Source organism: Ammodytes marinus (genome assembly GCF_949987685.1).
Source record: "Ammodytes marinus genome assembly, chromosome: 4".
Classification (NCBI taxonomy): Eukaryota; Metazoa; Chordata; class Actinopteri; order Uranoscopiformes; family Ammodytidae; genus Ammodytes; species Ammodytes marinus.
The window spans coordinates 2225013-2242331 of NC_137233.1; the positions used below are offsets into that span (position 1 = coordinate 2225013).

A 17319-nucleotide genomic window follows, 5' to 3' on the forward strand; every position below is an offset into this window, starting at 1 on the left:
GCTGATAGGCTTAACTTTGTGTCAACTCATTTGGCGACGGCTTGAATGTAACCAACATTCATTTATATAAAAAAAGGTACGCACTATAGCTTTAAAAGTTACATAAATACAACACATTGTATTAAGAACAGTAAACCATTGGAGTATATATCATAAAAATGCGAATGTCTCTTACCAAAAAACAATTCTTGTCCTTCAGTGTTAGAGTTTCTAGGTTTCGATTCTTTGTGAAATGTACACTTGTACTTCCCAAAATCTTTATGTTTCTGTTGATCGAACGCAACCTTCAGTTTTTTATTTTTTGTGTCATGGTAGAGGGAAACTCCACCTTTGTCTTCCCACACATTCTTCTTGGTACTTTGAATGGATGTTTTTTCGGGCCCAATTACATTAATACTTTCATATTTTGTTTTTGGATAATTGCAGATTAAATTGACCCATCCTTCTCGGCATTCCCTCTCGTCAGACGAAGCCACGCATCCTGAAAATCAGACAAAGACAAAGGTTACATGCTTAATGGACTCCACTTATAATAGCGTTTTTCTGTGGTTTTTCACAGACTCAAATCACTTAACATTGTTTTGTACACATTCACCCATTCACGCACACATTCATACACCGATAGCAGCAGCAGCAGCTACCACGCAGGGTGCAAGCTAACTATCAGGAGACATTTAGGGTTCAGTGTCTCTTTGCCCAGGGACACTTGGACATGTAGCGGGGAGACGGGGGATTGAACCACCGATTTTCATACAACAAAGAAGAAAGTGGTAGCATATATGATACAACCCCACACACAAACAAATGCATTTTTTTTTATTCACATGTATAAACTTCATTGATTATCTAATGCAAATATTTTACACACAAAGAAAACATTTTGTCCAATTGAGGATATTTCTGTCCCAGTGAAGGAAACTCAAATACTTCCCATGAGTTTGGTTTCTGCAGCTGTCTGGCACCTTTTACTGTAAGTCACTTTCAATTCTGCTTTTCAACTCAACTTGAAATATTTAACACCACTATAAGTTAGTCTTAATTCAGTCTCAAATGTTCAATATTAGTAATCAGTGTTTTTATATGTTTTAATTGTAAAAAATTCAAAGTATCCAATAATCGGATGTATAGGTTGTATCATAATTCCATATCTGAGCTCTGACAACTTCATTGTAACGTGCAATTTCAAACTCTACCTGTCCAGCAAACTGTTTTTATCATTTATCATCTGTAGGTTATAATACTGTTGTGTTAGATGAATTTCCCATTGTGAAAAGCAACAACAATCTTTTTTTTTTTATTATTGCTTAGGGTTGCTTCTGTGTGACCTCGTGTTAACAGGAAATGTAGCTCAAGAAAACCACAATGCAGTATGTAGCACAGAAACTGGGCAACTCTTTAGGTTGGTGTTGTAAAAGTTCTTCAACAAATCTCTAAAATTAGTGTCTAGAGAGGCAAATTAGGTCATGAAACTCCCTAACTCACTTTAAATCTCAGTTACAAACTCACTCACTTTTATCAGAATTACTTTTTACATTAGAATTTAGTTGTAGCTTAACTTTGTTAGTTGTAGATTTTGTAAGTATACACAAAATCTATGTAAAGCTGCAAGAAATGTATTAAAAACATTACATTCATTCACTATTTACACACTTTCTCCTGGTTATAATAACTTTTCTACTCAAATTTCTTGTAGTTTCGTAAATACAGCACTGTTTTCAAAGGTGTTATACAAATAATTACAAATATATAGCCTATATATTAGTATTATTATTATTATGAATGGTTTTACCTGTCATCATTGTGAGTGAGAGGAGCAGTAGAAGTGTCATCTTCATGTTGTAGAAGTCGGTGCTGAAATCTTCACTTGTTAAACTGCAGTTGGTTTTGTTGGCTGACGTGTGTGTGTGTGTGTGTGTGTGTGTGTGTGTGTGTGTGTGTGTGTGTGTGTGTGTGTGTGTTTGTGTGTGTTTCCTGGGATGATATTTTAGGTCGTCTAAATGTCCCCGCCTGCTTTCTTTTCCTCTTCCTCTATCGTTTATTCTACTGTCACCACTGTTGCGCTGCGGCTTTGTATATCGTTAGCCTCATAGCATAATTGCCTGAATCATATGTACTCTACTCTACTTTTACTCTACATCTACTCTATTCTATATCTACTCTACTCTACATCTACTTTTCGTTAACCTAATAGCATAATTGCCTATAAAAGTCATACTTTAAAGTTTAAGGGTTATCGAGTAGGGTAAAGTAGATGTAGAGTAAATATGATTTAGGCAATTATGCTATGAGGCTAACGATATTATATAAAAGCATAAAAGTTCTCTCATAACATTAGACCTTAGAAAAATCTCAAGAATTAGAAGTTACTTGAGCTAATGTTTCAGCCAGTGTTAACAAAGCCAAGATCTTGGTCAAAGGTCAAAATGTTACACAGTCAATCATTTTTATTCATTATGTTTTCGGGTTGTGCATCCGGGCCATTCTTTTGGAAATATGTAACTTAACACATGTACATTTTGCATGTCTTTATATAAAAAAAAAATTGATGTTGGATAAAGCCAGTTAAAATCTTTATTGCATATACGGTATACAACATATACACTTTTTTAATAAGGCCAAAGTTTTTACAGAACATATTTTGGATAGTCTTTTTCATTTTATAAATCAAAAAAATACTATGTACAAGTCTTAAAAAAGCATTGTTTTTAAGAACAAAGTGTATCACAAATCAGACAATTAACATCATATGACCAAACCCTTCTTTAATAATATTCAGAATAGTGCTAAGAATGATTTTGGAAAGTTATTTTGATGTAAGTGCTTAAGAAGTTGGTATCGAGTATTGAAAAATGGCCGTTAAAGATGGTTGTATAGGAGAAATATACAGACACAAACAGACAAGATTTACTCAAATAAACACCTAAATGTACATTATGGAACATTTATTTACAAAAGTATAAAATAAGACATATTATGGAAGCAAAATCGACAAAATTCTCAAAGTTGACCAGTGCTCCAAAAAAACAATGTTTTTGCCTGCAATGTCTTTGGCTAAATTAAACTAAATCCCGAACAAAAAAATTGCCAGTGCTACTGTGGATGACTGAGAGTAGAATAAAAAGCATCTTCGGGCAAAGTAGACGGGAGATTGACAGTTGAGTAGGCGGGACATTGGGCAGCGTTCTCCACAGTAGAATATGTCTCACCGTCAACTCTGTCGGAGCTGTTCTGGAAGGTGACGTTGGGTTGCTGGTTCAAGGCCGGAGGGTGTGTGGGGAAGTTGGCAGTGGCATAAACAGTGAGTGCAGTTCCCACTTCCGCCTTTTGGGGGCGCTCCTGTATCTCCTCATAGAAACGATCCTTTCAAAGCAGAATGCAAAACACACAGGGGATTGGTGACACTTAACAATACATTAAATAACTGTTAGTTTATGCTTAGTTAATGCATACTAAACATTAACTTATTAACTAACCATTAATAAATGCTTAGAAAGTGCTTAATACGCATCAACTAAGCATTAACTCATTTGTATGCTTAGCTTATGCCTAACTAACCATTAAAACTAAGCATTAATACACACACACACACACACACACACACACACACACACACACACACACACACTCATGTCCACTCACCTCTTTGGCGTTCTTTGCGGCTCCATTTCCTGTGTTTTTTGAACATTTAAATCCTGTAAGAAAAAACAACACACAGTACGGAGAGCTAGAGCGTAGATAATGAGGAGATTTTCACTGATTTTGACAACAAGCCTTCTCCAGAATCGCTGACTCCACTTTTAATATGATTCAATGACCTGACCATTGTGTATCCCTAGAAATTATTCAAACACTGAAAACCACACAGATATCAATTCCCAGACTTAAAAAACAAGTGTTATTGAATTTTTTTTTTTTAAATTACTCATTAATTACTCAATTCATCTATGTAAACACTATTGGCCAACCCATACTACTTTTTAAATGTAAAAGCTTGGACGTGTATTGATATGTGTATTTATTTAATATTGTGCAAATTGTTAGAGAAATATTTTACGTTTGTAGAGGAGAACCAGAATGAGCACAAGCACCAGAACAACTGCAGTGACGACCACAGGAATGAAGGCAGAGTCACCTGTAAGGAGAGGGAAAATAACTATTTAAACCAACATCAACACACAAAACTCATCCTAATCAAAATGTGTTTTTAATCATTTCAACGTCATTCTCTTGCTTCTGCTACGGTGGGTTCGAAAAACAGAAGTGTGTTTTTCTCAACATTTCTCTCAGGAGCTGCTGTTGCAACCGGATTATGTAAAGTTGTTGACGAAATAGAAGGTGTTGATGTAGTTGGAGGCACACACACACACACACACACATACAGATATAGTAAAATAACAATTTGGCAGAACTATCGATCTATCTAGTTGTCAAGTCAAATTGATCAGTAATCACTAGTTCTTGTAGCTTTTATGTTGATACTTGTTAACATTTTAAAAAGTGGAAGCAGAATTGTTTTGTATTTGCTGATACAGCTTTTTAAAATCTCACCATACTTCTTGCGTCTTACAACAGAATAATACAGCCAAGTTAGTCTTAATTCATGTGTACAACCAACCACAATGAGTTTGTGTAATCATGTAACATCCTCTTTCTGATCAGAAAACAGAAGTGCGTTCTTCTCACCATCATTCTCAGGAGCTGCTGTTGCTTTCATTGTTACTGGATGACGTGAAGTTGTCGACGAAATAGAAGGTGTTGGAGGCACTGAAAATACAACAGATCACACATACACACACACACACACACACACACACACACACACACACACACACACACACTCTAGGTGAAAGACCTAATCAAAATATGGTCACATAAAATGATCATAAACACAAAAACAATGACATGTTTAATTTGTTTAATGAGAGAGGTAGTTTGGTAGGTGTGAAAGCAAAGTCTGTGTATCCTGTCAAAGGTAAACTTCACCGTCTGACTTACCTACAGTAATCAGGACTCTATGGAAGAATGGGGGGCTTTTCGTTGTTGGGTCAGAGCTTTCTGCTCCACACCAGTACATCCCAGAGTCTTCTGTCGTTACTTCTCTTATTGTAATGGTGATATTTCTCTTCTCTGAGTCAACTTTCATGGACAACCTCCCATTGTCCTTTTTAAGCTGTATGCTGGTGTTCACTAGACGTTGACATATAGATGGATCTTCTCCCTTACAGATGAATTTGTTTATCGGTGCACCCTGATATTTACACCAGTATGTAAGATTCTGTCCAATGGTTGGAGACTTTGTGAAGTTAGTTATAGTATCTATAGAAACAGACAGACAAACAGCATGGACTTTTAGTGATTGTAAAAACACCTTTGAATTAATCAAACCTAAAAGTGTTTGATGTGTTTTTCTCACCTTGAACCTCCAGTTGAATTCTACTGACTGCAGTTCGGTAACGTCCTGTATTTGTATTTGACTCAATTCCGCACCAGTAGACACCAGCATCTTGTGAAGACACTTTACTGATGGACACATTGAAGCCAGTGTCTGTGTCTGTGTCTGTGACATTGAGAGTGAACGTCCCATTTGAGGTCACTGAAGATGATAAAATATCCTCACAGATTGGACCGTTCTCTTTGCAGAAGAAAATGACATTAGATCTGTGATTGGTTCCTGAGAGATCACATGTGATGGTGGTTTTAGCTGTTCTGTAGGCGGTTTGAATAAAGGGTTTTCTGCGGCCATCATCGACTGCAAATTAAAAGAAAGGACATGTTAATGAGTTCTCCAGCACCCCTCCCACCTTCTCCAAATTTCCCTGACCTGTTGTTAGGCGCAAACATACAAGCAACAGTAAAAGTTTTCCTCTACAATTCATAGCTACATTGAGGCGACCCTGTCATCCATCGAGTTATTAAGTGCTTTATCAAAGGCAGGGATGTAACACGCTAATCCTTGGTTCAGCTTGAGTCGGATTCACGCAAAATACAACAAATAACAAATAAATCCACTCAGATTAAAGCAAGAACTTTTTGACTCATTACTAGACTAGGACTCGACTCTCCCTTGGTGACTCTGACTCTGACAATCGGGACTCAACTACAACACTGAACAAAGGACATGAGAAGCAGTGATAGAAAAAGATGCAGTATGTCTTACTAGGGTTGCCGCGGTAGTAGCAACACCGGATAGTCTAGACTAGGCATATGCCTATTAAAAAAAAATAGACATAAAAGCCAATTGGTTCAATTTTGCGTGACGGCGGCAGTTCATTCGGCTAAATAAAAAATAGTATGTCTAAGGCTACTCTAAATTCTAAGTTATAATAAGGCTATTTAGAAAACAATGAAACTGAAAGTGTCTGCTCCGCTCCGTGCAGCGCAGAGCAGAGCCGCGTCACAGCAGCGGAGTCTCCCGTAGAGAGTTTATAAGACGATGGCGGAGGACTTGGCTTCAAAGCCCAAAGCAAACGCGCCTATTTGGCAATATTTTTGATGAAACCCCAATACTAGGGAACCTGAAAACGTAGGCTAAACTAGGTAGTCTGCAAACTGTTGAAGATTCAGCAACGGGAGGTAACCGGAGGTAACACACACACTCACACACCCGCGCCTACACAGCGGCAGGCTGTCTGTGTGCTGCTGCTCCGTGTCGATGACAGCTTGCGGTGAAAAAATTATAAATTGTAAAGTGTGGTGTGGGGGGGGGGGGGGGGGGGGAGAAGAGAGAACATGTTAAGTCCCCAGTGGAAATCACGCCGCAAATATAGGCCTATCCGTGGTAGCTTCACTCAAAACATTTGGAGCTGAAGCCCCGGTAAAATGACGTCGCGTCACCGACACACCTCAAAGTGCACGACAACAGTTATTGACAACACTGTAGAAAGTTCATATGGGATGGTATGAGTCAAGAAGTCGGGTGGCTCATATTGAACAAATTGCATAATGATTTAACCAAATGATCTACAAACACTAAGCATTTGTTTTGTTCAAGAATAAATTGCGCGATCTAATGTTTAAGATCAAAGTAAGCGCCTACAGAGCCGACGGACCGTCTTCTCTTGAAATCTGCGGTGAAGCCTAATAATATTTTTTATTTATTTTTTATTTTTTAAGACCCTGTCTGGTGGTGTTACCGGTAACACCGGTGTTGACGCACGTGTATTACTCGGTATGAAAATGTCCACACCGCAGCAACCCCATGTCTTACCAACGTTTAATTCCACTTCATGTTCCTCCTCTGATTGGGATGTTTCGTAGAATTCACACTTGTAATCCCCAAAGTCGTCATCTTTCAGTTGTCTGATGGCCACCCGGAGTTTTCGGTTTTTTGCATCATGGTACAGGGAAACTCTTTCTAGGTTTTCCCACACATTCTTAGTTGTGCTTGGAAAGGTTTGTCCTCCAGGATTAACTAAATTGATAGTTTCATAGTTTTCGTTTTCTGGATATTTGCAGGTGAATTCAACCCATCCTCCCGCACATCCCTTCACTTTATCTGATGCATCACAGCCTGAAGATCAAAGAGAAACGTTAATTCCGAGTTAAATTCTGAAACCGCCTGAATACTGTTGTGGTCTGAATATGATCTCTACTTGAAACACACTTAAATTCTTAAGTGTTTTTAATACTTTAAACATTGTGATTTTAATTTAGGATAAGGTTTATTTTCATTCAAACATAGCTACAATACATTTAATGTACATTTTATTACAATAAACTAATTAGCTCAAAATAGACCACAGAATGTTTGAAACTGTCCTTTTTTTTACAGGCATATTTGTAACATTCATTGGTCTGTAATATCAGTAATCAGGTGGTTTTTACCTGTAATCAGTGAGAGGATGAGCGGGAGAAAAAAGGTCTTCATAATTTTAGACTCCAGCTGTTTATCTGATCGGTTTGTAGGTTTTACACGTTGTGATGTCTGTCGGATGTTGTTCTTCCTCCTCTTCAAAAAACCCGTCTCACCCACGCTTTCCTGTACTTCCTCTATTGCTATATTTTTCATATTTCGTCATCACAACTACTTCCTCAATATATATTGTGTTTGGCTTTGAAAGTTAAAGGCCTACTTCACCGGTTGGAATATGAAGGTGTATTGAACTCGGAGATCCTATGAAGTATAAATGTGCAAAAAAAATTGAAATCGGATCATCCTAGCCTGAGAAAAGGCAGAAAGAGTGTTTTATGGTCTCACTGTCTAACCCTACATTTCTCTTTCTGTGTTGTCACTAATACAATAATTGACTAAACCTTGTCTGTTTGCGGTTGGTAAGATATGTTGTTCCTTTTAAACAAGAAACTGTTAGCTTTACAAAGAAATACAGAAAGTGACAACACTTCGTTGGTGATGACTGTGTGTTTGACCATAAAGCCTTATATAGTAATAGTGATGAAACATCCCCCACAATGTCTGAGAGGTGTCTGAGCATTTTTGAGCTTTGCATCATCAACGTCACCAGCCAAATAAAGACAACAGGATGTGAATCACATTGAAGTTCCTGCAAACCAAACCACATAAAATTAGGTGTAATATTATATTTAACTTTTCGTGTTACATCAGACTTTACTCACCTATTGAGCTAGAACGTGTTGATGTCAACGTTTTGTTCTCATATATGAACATTTTGGAGAAAAAATAACATTAAAGTAGCTACATGGAACTTTTAAAGGTTTCTGAAACAGTCTCAGTTTTCCTCTGATGATCATAAATGACATGTAACAGCAAACGAGACCATCAGTGCAAATAATGCTAGTTGTATATAGTTTTTCTTAATGCCTTTGTCATGGATACGCTCACCCAAGAACAATTCCTGGCTTAGTAAAAATACTACCGCTTTTGTCCAAAGGGGGTGCAAGAATGAACACAAACTGAAAGTTCCTCGGAGCAACTTTTTAATAAAGAAAATATCTTAAAATGTAAAGAGCAAATGTGTGTAGGGGAGAACGGGGTAATCTGAGCCACTTTTTACATTTGCTCCCCTCTAAGGGAGCTACAATGATTTATCACTCAAATGTACACATTTCCCATTAATTCAGGATGTTTCCTAGAAATGGGCATTAGCAGAATTTTTTCAAGACAAAGGGCAGTGAAAATATGATTGTTTTAAAAAAAGTTGTCATGTGGCTCACTTTACCCCAGCTGTGGGGTAAACTGATCCACTTTGAAACTACCATAACAACACATTGTAACAGTAAGAATCCTGAAAGCTAGCCACACATTCCAGAACTAATGTCGGACTAGTAAAATAATGATGGGGTTTGGTCAATTAAGCAAAGCAAATTTTCTAAACACTTGAAAGTAACTCTGAATAAAATCAAATACAAAATATTATAATTCAAAAGGTTTTAATAAGATTCAAATGAAAGATAGAACCAGTTAGATTAGAACACAGTCTGGGGGTCAGAACACAGGACCCTTAGAGCCAGCTAGTGACTGGGTGTCAAAGTATAGGAAAATCAGAGCCAGCGAGAACAGCCTGCGACTCAGAACACAGGAGAAGACCCAACTGGATTATAACATCAGCCTGTCATACTCTACAACTAGGCCTACTCTACATTCCAGCCTACTTGTTAAACTGCAGTTGGTTTTGTTGTTTGATGTGTGTGTGTGTGTGTGTGTGTGTGTGTGTGTGTGTTTCCTGGGATGATATTTTAGTTTGTCTAAATGTCCCCGCCTGTTTTTTTTCCTCTTCCTCTATCGTTTATTCTACTGTCACTAATGTTGCGCTGCAGCTTTTGTATATCTTTAGCCTCATAGCATAATTGCCTAAATCATATTTACTCTATTACTACTCTACTTTCACTCTACATCTACTCTACTCTACTTTTCGTTAGCCTAAAAGCATAATTGACTAAGTCATATTTTAAGGGTTATAGAGTAGGGTAAAGTAGATGTAGAGTAAATGTGATTTAGGCAATTATGCTATGAGGCTAACGATATTATATAAAAGCATCAAAGTTCTCTCATAACATTAGACCTTAGAAAAATCACAAGAATTAGAAGTTACTTGAGCTAATGTTTCAGCCAGTGTTAACAAAGCCAAGATCTTGGTCAAAGGTCAAAATGTTACACAGTCAATCATTTTTATTCATTATGTTTTCGGGTTGTGCATCCGGGCCATTCTTTTGGAAATATGTAACTTAACACATGTACATTTTGCATGTCTTTATATAAAAAAAAAATTGATGTCGGATAAAGCCAGTTAAAATCTTTATTGCATATACGGTATACAACATATACACTTTTTTAATAAGGCCAAAGTTTTTACAGAACATATTTTGGATAGTCTTTTTCATTTTATAAATCAAAAAAATACTATGTACAAGTCTTAAAAAAGCATTGTTTTTAAGAACAAAGTGTATCACAAATCAGACAATTAACATCATATGACCAAACCCTTCTTTAATAATATTCAGAATAGTGCTAAGAATGATTTTGGAAAGTTATTTTGATGTAAGTGCTTAAGAAGTTGGTATCGAGTATTGAAAAATGGCCGTTAAAGATGGTTGTATAGGAGAAATATACAGACAGAAACAGACAAGGTTTAGAAAAATAAACACATAAATGTACATTATGGAACATTTATTTACAATATTATGAAAGAAGACATATTATGGAAGTGAAATAGGCAAACATCGCATAATTGACCAGTGCTTCCAGTTTTGCCTGCAGTCTCGCCTTAACTTGATAAAATCCTGAACGAAAAAAAACAACATGAATTTCCCCAATGCTACAATGGGTGGTTGAGAGTAACAGACAAAGACAGACAAGATTTAGTCAAATAAACATCTACATTTACATTTTGGAACCAGTATAAAAGAAGATAGTTATAGAAGCAACATAGACACAATTCTTTAAAAAAATGTTGTTGCAATGTCTCTCCTTAAATAAATTAAAAATCTAGAACTTAAAAGTTGCCAGGACTTTTCCCAGTGCTACTGTGGGTGGCTGAGAGTAGAATAAAAAGCATCATCGGGCAAAGTAGACGGGAGATTGACAGTTGAGTAGGCGGGACATTGGGCAGCGTTCTCCACAGTAGAGTATGTGTCACCGTCAACTTTGTCTGAGCTGTTCTGGAAGGTGACGTTGGGTTGCTGGTTCAAGGCCGGAGGGTGTGTGGGGAAGTTGGCAGTGGCATAAACAGTGAGTGCAGTTCCTACATCCGCCTTTTGGGGGCGCTCCTGTATCTCCTCATAGAAACGATCCTTTCAAAGCAGAATGAAAAACACACAGGGGATTGGTGACACTTAACAATACATTAAATAACTGTTAGTTTATGCTTAGTTAATGCATACTAAACATTAACTCATCATTAACTAACCGTTAATAAATGCTTAGGAAGTGTTTAAACCTGCAGTGTGTAGAATTTGGGGTTTTATTTCCTAGCAGATTTTGTAGAAAGTAATTATAATATCCATAAGTACATTTAATTTAGTGCATAATAGCTCAACATTTTTTTTAAATTTTTTTTCCCCTTAGAAATGGTCTCATATATGTCCATATTTCTGCATATTTTGTACCAAGGCCTAGTGCCGCCATCTTGAAAGTGTCATAGTTGGAATGTCATCAGGTGCATTGTTTAAAATTTAGAATTGTTCTTGTCCTTGAAGGCCACTGTAGCTTCTGTTATTATTCGAAAGGGTTGGGGTTACCCAGGGAGTGTTGCATTCTAGAACTTTGTAGAACTTTCTTGATGATGTCATATTACACACTGCACCTTTTAATATGCATCAACTAAGCATTAACTAATTTGTATGCTTAGCTTATGCCTAACTAACCATTACAACTAAGCATTAATACACACACACACATACACACACACAAACACACTTACACACACAATATTTACACTCATGTCCATTCACCTCTTTGGCGTTCTGTGCGTCTCCATTTCCTGCGTTTTTTGAGCATTTAAACCCTGCAAGATAAAAAATGTCAAAATGTCAAAAAGGGAAAAGAGGATTCATTTCACAATATAAATCTGACCAACTGACCAGTCCACAACCTATCCGCACTGTATGTTTGTTTAAATAGCCTTTGTTTACAAGCCAGTTTACAGAGCCTAGGCTGTGTATTGACCCTGGATTTATTTCAGCATACACAGAGTACGGAGAGCTAGCGCTCAGAAAATGAGGAGGAGGACAACAAGCATTCTCCAGAATCGCTGACTCCACCTTTAATATGATTCAATGACCTGACCGTTGTGTTTTCATAGAAATGATTCAAACACTGAAAGCCACACAGATATCAACTTAAATACTTAAAAAATAAATATAATTGAACTTTTCTTTTTTTTATTACTCAATAATTCATCAATTCATCTATGTAAACACTATTGGCCAACCTATACTACTTTTTAAATGTAAAAGCTTGTACATGTATTGATATGTGTATTTATTTAATATTGTGCAAATTGTTAGAGAAATATTTTACGTTTGTAGAGGAGAACCAGAATGAGCACAAGCACCAGAACAACTGCACAGACGACCACAGGAATGATGACAGAGGCACCTGTAAGCAGAGGGAAGAAAAACTTTATTTAAACCAACATTAACACACAAAACTCATCCCAATCTAAATGTGTTTTTAATCATTTCAACGTCATTCTCTTGCTTCTGCTACAGTAGGGGTTCGAAAAAACAGAAGTGTCTTTTTCTCACCATTTGCTGTTGCAACTGGTGTTGATGTATTTGGAGGCACTGAAAATACAACAGATTACACACACACACACACGCACACACACGCACACACACACACACACACACACACACACACACACACACACATATATAGTACAGAAAATAACAGACAATTTGGCAGATCTATCCATCTATCTATCTATCTATCTATCTATATATCTATCTATCTAGTTGTCAAGTCAAATTGATCAGTGATCACAAGCTCTTGTAGCTTTTATGTTGATACTTGTTAACATTTTAAAAAGTGGAAGCAGAATTGTTTTGTATTTGCTAATACAGCTTTTTCAAATCTCACCATACTTCTTGCGTCTTACAACAGACTAATTTAACCTGCCAAACTCCAAGTTAGTCTTAATTCATGTGTAAACTTCTGTAAACTCCAAACAACCAACCAAACTGTGTTTGTGTAATCATGTAACATCCTCTTTCTGATCAGAAAACAGAAGTGCGTTCTTCTCACAGAACCTTACGGAAGCGGGCAGTTGCAGACACACAAGTAGCGTGAGCGGGTGTGTGCGGGTTGAATAAAACAGGCCTGCGCAGACCTTTACCTTGCATTAAAAGTGTTAGATGTATTTTTCTCACCTTGAACCTCCAGTTGAATTCTACTGACTGCAGTTCGGTAACTTCCTGTATTTGACTCAATTCCGCACCAGTAGACACCGGCATCTTGTGAAGACACTTTACTGATGGACACATTGAAGCCAGTGTCTGTGTCTGTGAGAGTGAACGCCCCATTTGACTTCACTGAAGATGATGTTGAGAAAATATCCTCACAGATCAGGCCATTGTCTTTGCAGAAGAAATTGACATTAGATATGTAATTGGTTCCTGTGAAATCACAGTTAATGGTGGTTTTAGCCGTTCTGTAGGCAGTTTGACTGAAGGGTTTTCTGCAGCCATCGTCGTCTGCAAATGAAAAGAAAGGTTAGAAATGTTTAATTTATCCACGATATCTACTCGCCAAGTAGCCTGGCTGCGCCCGCCTACCTACTTCCGGCCAAATTTCATTTTCCCTTCAGTAGTCAGTCTGGTGACGGGGCGTATTAGTGGGATTCTGCTCGAACAAATTTCTGTGTGTCCAATCAGCGAACAGAGCGAGTGGCTGAGAAGATGACGTCGAAGTCGCGCTCCAGTTTCAGTTGCCAGAAGCCGGCTCATGACACACGTGACGACCAAACGTTATGCGATTGGTTGGCTAATCCAGAGTGGCACTGGGCAGATCCAATAGTTTTAAACTTTAACAGACACCCGCCTCCAAGTGAGTGAACGTTTGCCAATTACAGCACTTCCAGACCTTCTGTACAAATGAAATTAAGTACAATGGTCTGGTAGCACCAGGCTACTCGGCAAGACTACTTCATGGCAAATTGATTTCCAAATTCTCTAACTTGGTTTTCTTTGTTGATGATACATTTAGTCTTACTACTAACACCCTGCTGTCCGGTGCCGGGGATCCAACCAGGAACCTCAATGTTACTGGTCGGCCCCTCTTCCTCTAGGCCACACTACTACACTGCATGTACCCGCAAGCTCATTCTTTCGGTCACTTCCCATTGCTCAAGGGTGGGAACAAAGACCTTGGTACTCTCCCAATCCCCTCTACCCTGTCGTGCCAACCTTCACAACATGTTTGGGCTTCTCAGCTCAGCCACTTTCTTCACCCGAGTGTCAGTAACATACAGCCACAGGACAGCTGACATGACTACAAAGTCGATCATTGACCTTTAGTCCAGTTGTGCACTTATGAGCAACCTCGTGTATGAACAGGGACAATCCATGAGCACAGGATCCCAATCAGGCCTCCCAGATTTCCTCGTTATTGCCAACATGAGCATTTAAGTCTTCTATGAATATCAACTCAGTGAGTAGGGCTTTCTCAAGCACCCGTCCCACCTTTGCCAAGAAGGCTGAATACCCGGAACTGTTGTTAGGCGCAAACTCACAAACAACGGTAAAAGTTTTACTCTCTGCAACTCATAGTAGCATTGATACGACCCTCTCATCCATCAGGTTAGAAAGTTCTTTATCAAAGGCAGGGATGTAACATGCTAATCCTGGGTTCAGCTTGAGTCGGATTCACCGACAAGGACTTGGACTTGACTTGGAATCGAGCAAGTTTTGTGCACTGGGCCAGAGTGAAATTTACCGCAATAAAGTACCCATAACATGTTTACAATATAGACAGAATAAAAGCAATGCATACAATGTGACAAGGATAAAAAACAATGTAGACAAAAACAATACATATAGATCAATAAGAATCTAACCAACAGCTACATTTAAACAAATAAATCCACTCAGACTAAAGCATGAACACTTGGACTCATTACTAGACTAGGATCCGACTCTCCCTTGGTGACTCTGACAATCGGGACTCAACTACAAAACTGAACAGAGGAAATGAGAAGCAGTGATAGAAAAGATGCAGCATGTCTTACCAAATATTAATTCCACTTCATCTTCCTTCGATAATTTGTGTCCTTGGTAGAATTCACACTTGTCATCCCCAAAGTCTGCATGCTGCAGTTTTCTGATTGCCACCTTAAGTTTTCCCCTTCCTATATTATGGTACAGGGAAACTCTGCCTTTGTCTATCATCTCATCATCCTTCTTTCTTCGCAAAGTTGTCGTTTCTGTGGGACTAACTTTGAGAACATTGTACTTTCTGTTTGTTTCTGGATATTTGCAGGTGAATTCAACCCATCCTTCTACACATCCCTTCACGTCAGATGATGCCTCACAGCCTGAAGATCAAAGAGAAAAGTTAATTTCAAGTTTGATTCTGAATATGATCTCTATCCGACACACACTTGCAGGATTAATCGGTTTGATTTTAACTTTGGGTAATGTTTATTGATGTTCAAACATATAATACATTTAATGTACATTGTATTACAATAAACTGATTAGCTCAAACTAGAACAAAGAATATGTTTGAAACAGTTTTTTTTACAGGCATATTTGTAACATTCATTGGTCTGTAATATCAGTAATCAGATGGTTTTTACCTGTCGTCATCAGTGAGAGGATGAGTGGGAGAAAAAAGGTCTTCATAATTTTAGACTCCAGCTGTTTATCTGATCGGTTTGTAGGTTTCAGACGTTGTGAAGTCTGTCGAATGTTGTTCTTCCTCTTCTTCAAAAAACCCGTCTCACCCACGCTTTCCTGTCCATACTTCCTCTATTGCTATATTTGAAATTTTTTGTCATCACAACTACTTCCTCATTGTATCTTGTGTTTGCCTTTGAAAGTTAAGAGGAAATAAGAAATAGAGAAAGAAAAATGTCAATAGAAAACAGCTGATATACAGTAACCACAATATGTCTTCTTTCATACTAGTATAAATCAAAAGGTCCAACATTTACATTTAGGTGTTTATTTGACTAAACCTTGTATGTTGCATCTGTATATTTCTCCTATAAAACCATCTTTAACAGCCTTTATCTCAACATTAAAAGATTCTTGATGATATATATAAGTTCAAAATGTTACCCTGCTCACCTACATGTTCCCAAGCCACTGCCTACTCATTCTCTGCCCAGCCTTGCATGTTGGTCGACTATAATTATTATCATCTGATTTGTTAATTTATACAATGTATGTTCTGAGTAAATGGACACAAGCGATATTTATGTTTGGGTTGGCTTTTAACTGAAAAATAACTTTTCTTGTGGTGCTTATGGATATTTTTGAAGGAAGTCCACTTCTAGGCAGATATTCAGTCACACTGTGTGTGTGTGTGTGTGTGTGTGTGTGTGTGTGTGTGTGTGTGTGTGTGTGTGTGTGTGTGTGTGTGTGTGTGTATCTGTTTGTGTGTGTTTCCTGGGATGATATTTTAGGTCGTCTAAATGTCCCCGCCCACTTTCTTTTCCTCTTCCTCTATCGTTTATTCTACTGCCACTAATGTTTCGCTGTGGTTTTGTATATCGTTAGCCTCATAGCATAATTGCCTAAATCATATTAACTCTATTACTACTCTACTTTTACTCTATATCTACTCTTTTTTCTACATCTACTCTACTCTACATCTACTTTTCGTTAGCCTAATTGCATAATTGCCAAAGTCATATTTTAAGGGTTATAGAGTAGGGTAAAGTAGATATAGAGTAGAGTAGATGTAGAGTAAATATGATTTAGGCAATGATGCTATGAGGCTAATGATATTATATAAAAGCATCAAGGTTCTCTCTCTCATAACATTAGACCTTAGAAAAATCACAAGAATTAGGAGTTACATGAGCAGTGTTTCAGCCAGTGTTGACGAAGCCAAGATCTTGGTCAAAGGTCTAAATGTTACACAGTCAATCATTTTCATGCATTATGCTTTAGGGTTGTACGTCCGGGCCATTCTTTTGTCAAAATGGCAATATATAAATAATTATGTTTAAATGTGCACCTCTGTTTAAAAAGAATCTAGATGTTGGATAAAGCCAGAGCTAAAAATCTTTATTTCATATATGCAACATATTAGAGTCCAAAGTTTTTACAGAACAGATTTTGGATACAGACTTTGTCATTTCATATAACAAGAAAACACTATGTACAGGTCTTAAAAATTCATTTTCTGGGTGCTCCGGTGGTGTAGTGGATAGAGCGCGTACCATATTGGCTCCG

The 17319-nt window shown here is 37.6% G+C and overlaps 2 protein-coding genes across 3 annotated transcripts in view; one reads left to right on the top strand and one right to left on the bottom strand.

The window, feature by feature from the left end:
* Positions 1-17319, top strand: part of cox6c (cytochrome c oxidase subunit 6C) — a 104754-nt gene that overhangs the window by 6772 nt on the left and 80663 nt on the right. The gene's annotated exons all lie outside the window — the stretch shown is intronic.
* Positions 10233-15792, bottom strand: LOC307248992 (uncharacterized protein). Of its 2 annotated transcripts, XM_080025571.1 has the most exons (7): positions 15714-15792; positions 15144-15449; positions 13288-13611; positions 12664-12702; positions 12437-12514; positions 11869-11921; positions 10233-11208 (listed from the first exon to the last, which is right to left on the bottom strand). In XM_080025571.1, exons 1-7 carry the CDS (start codon positions 15757-15759, stop codon positions 10939-10941), a joined length of 1116 nt encoding a protein of 371 aa, XP_079881697.1. In that variant the 5' UTR covers positions 15760-15792; the 3' UTR covers positions 10233-10938. The 2 variants fall into 2 exon arrangements, with proteins under 2 accessions (XP_079881697.1, XP_079881698.1); XM_080025572.1 differs by lacking the exon at positions 12664-12702.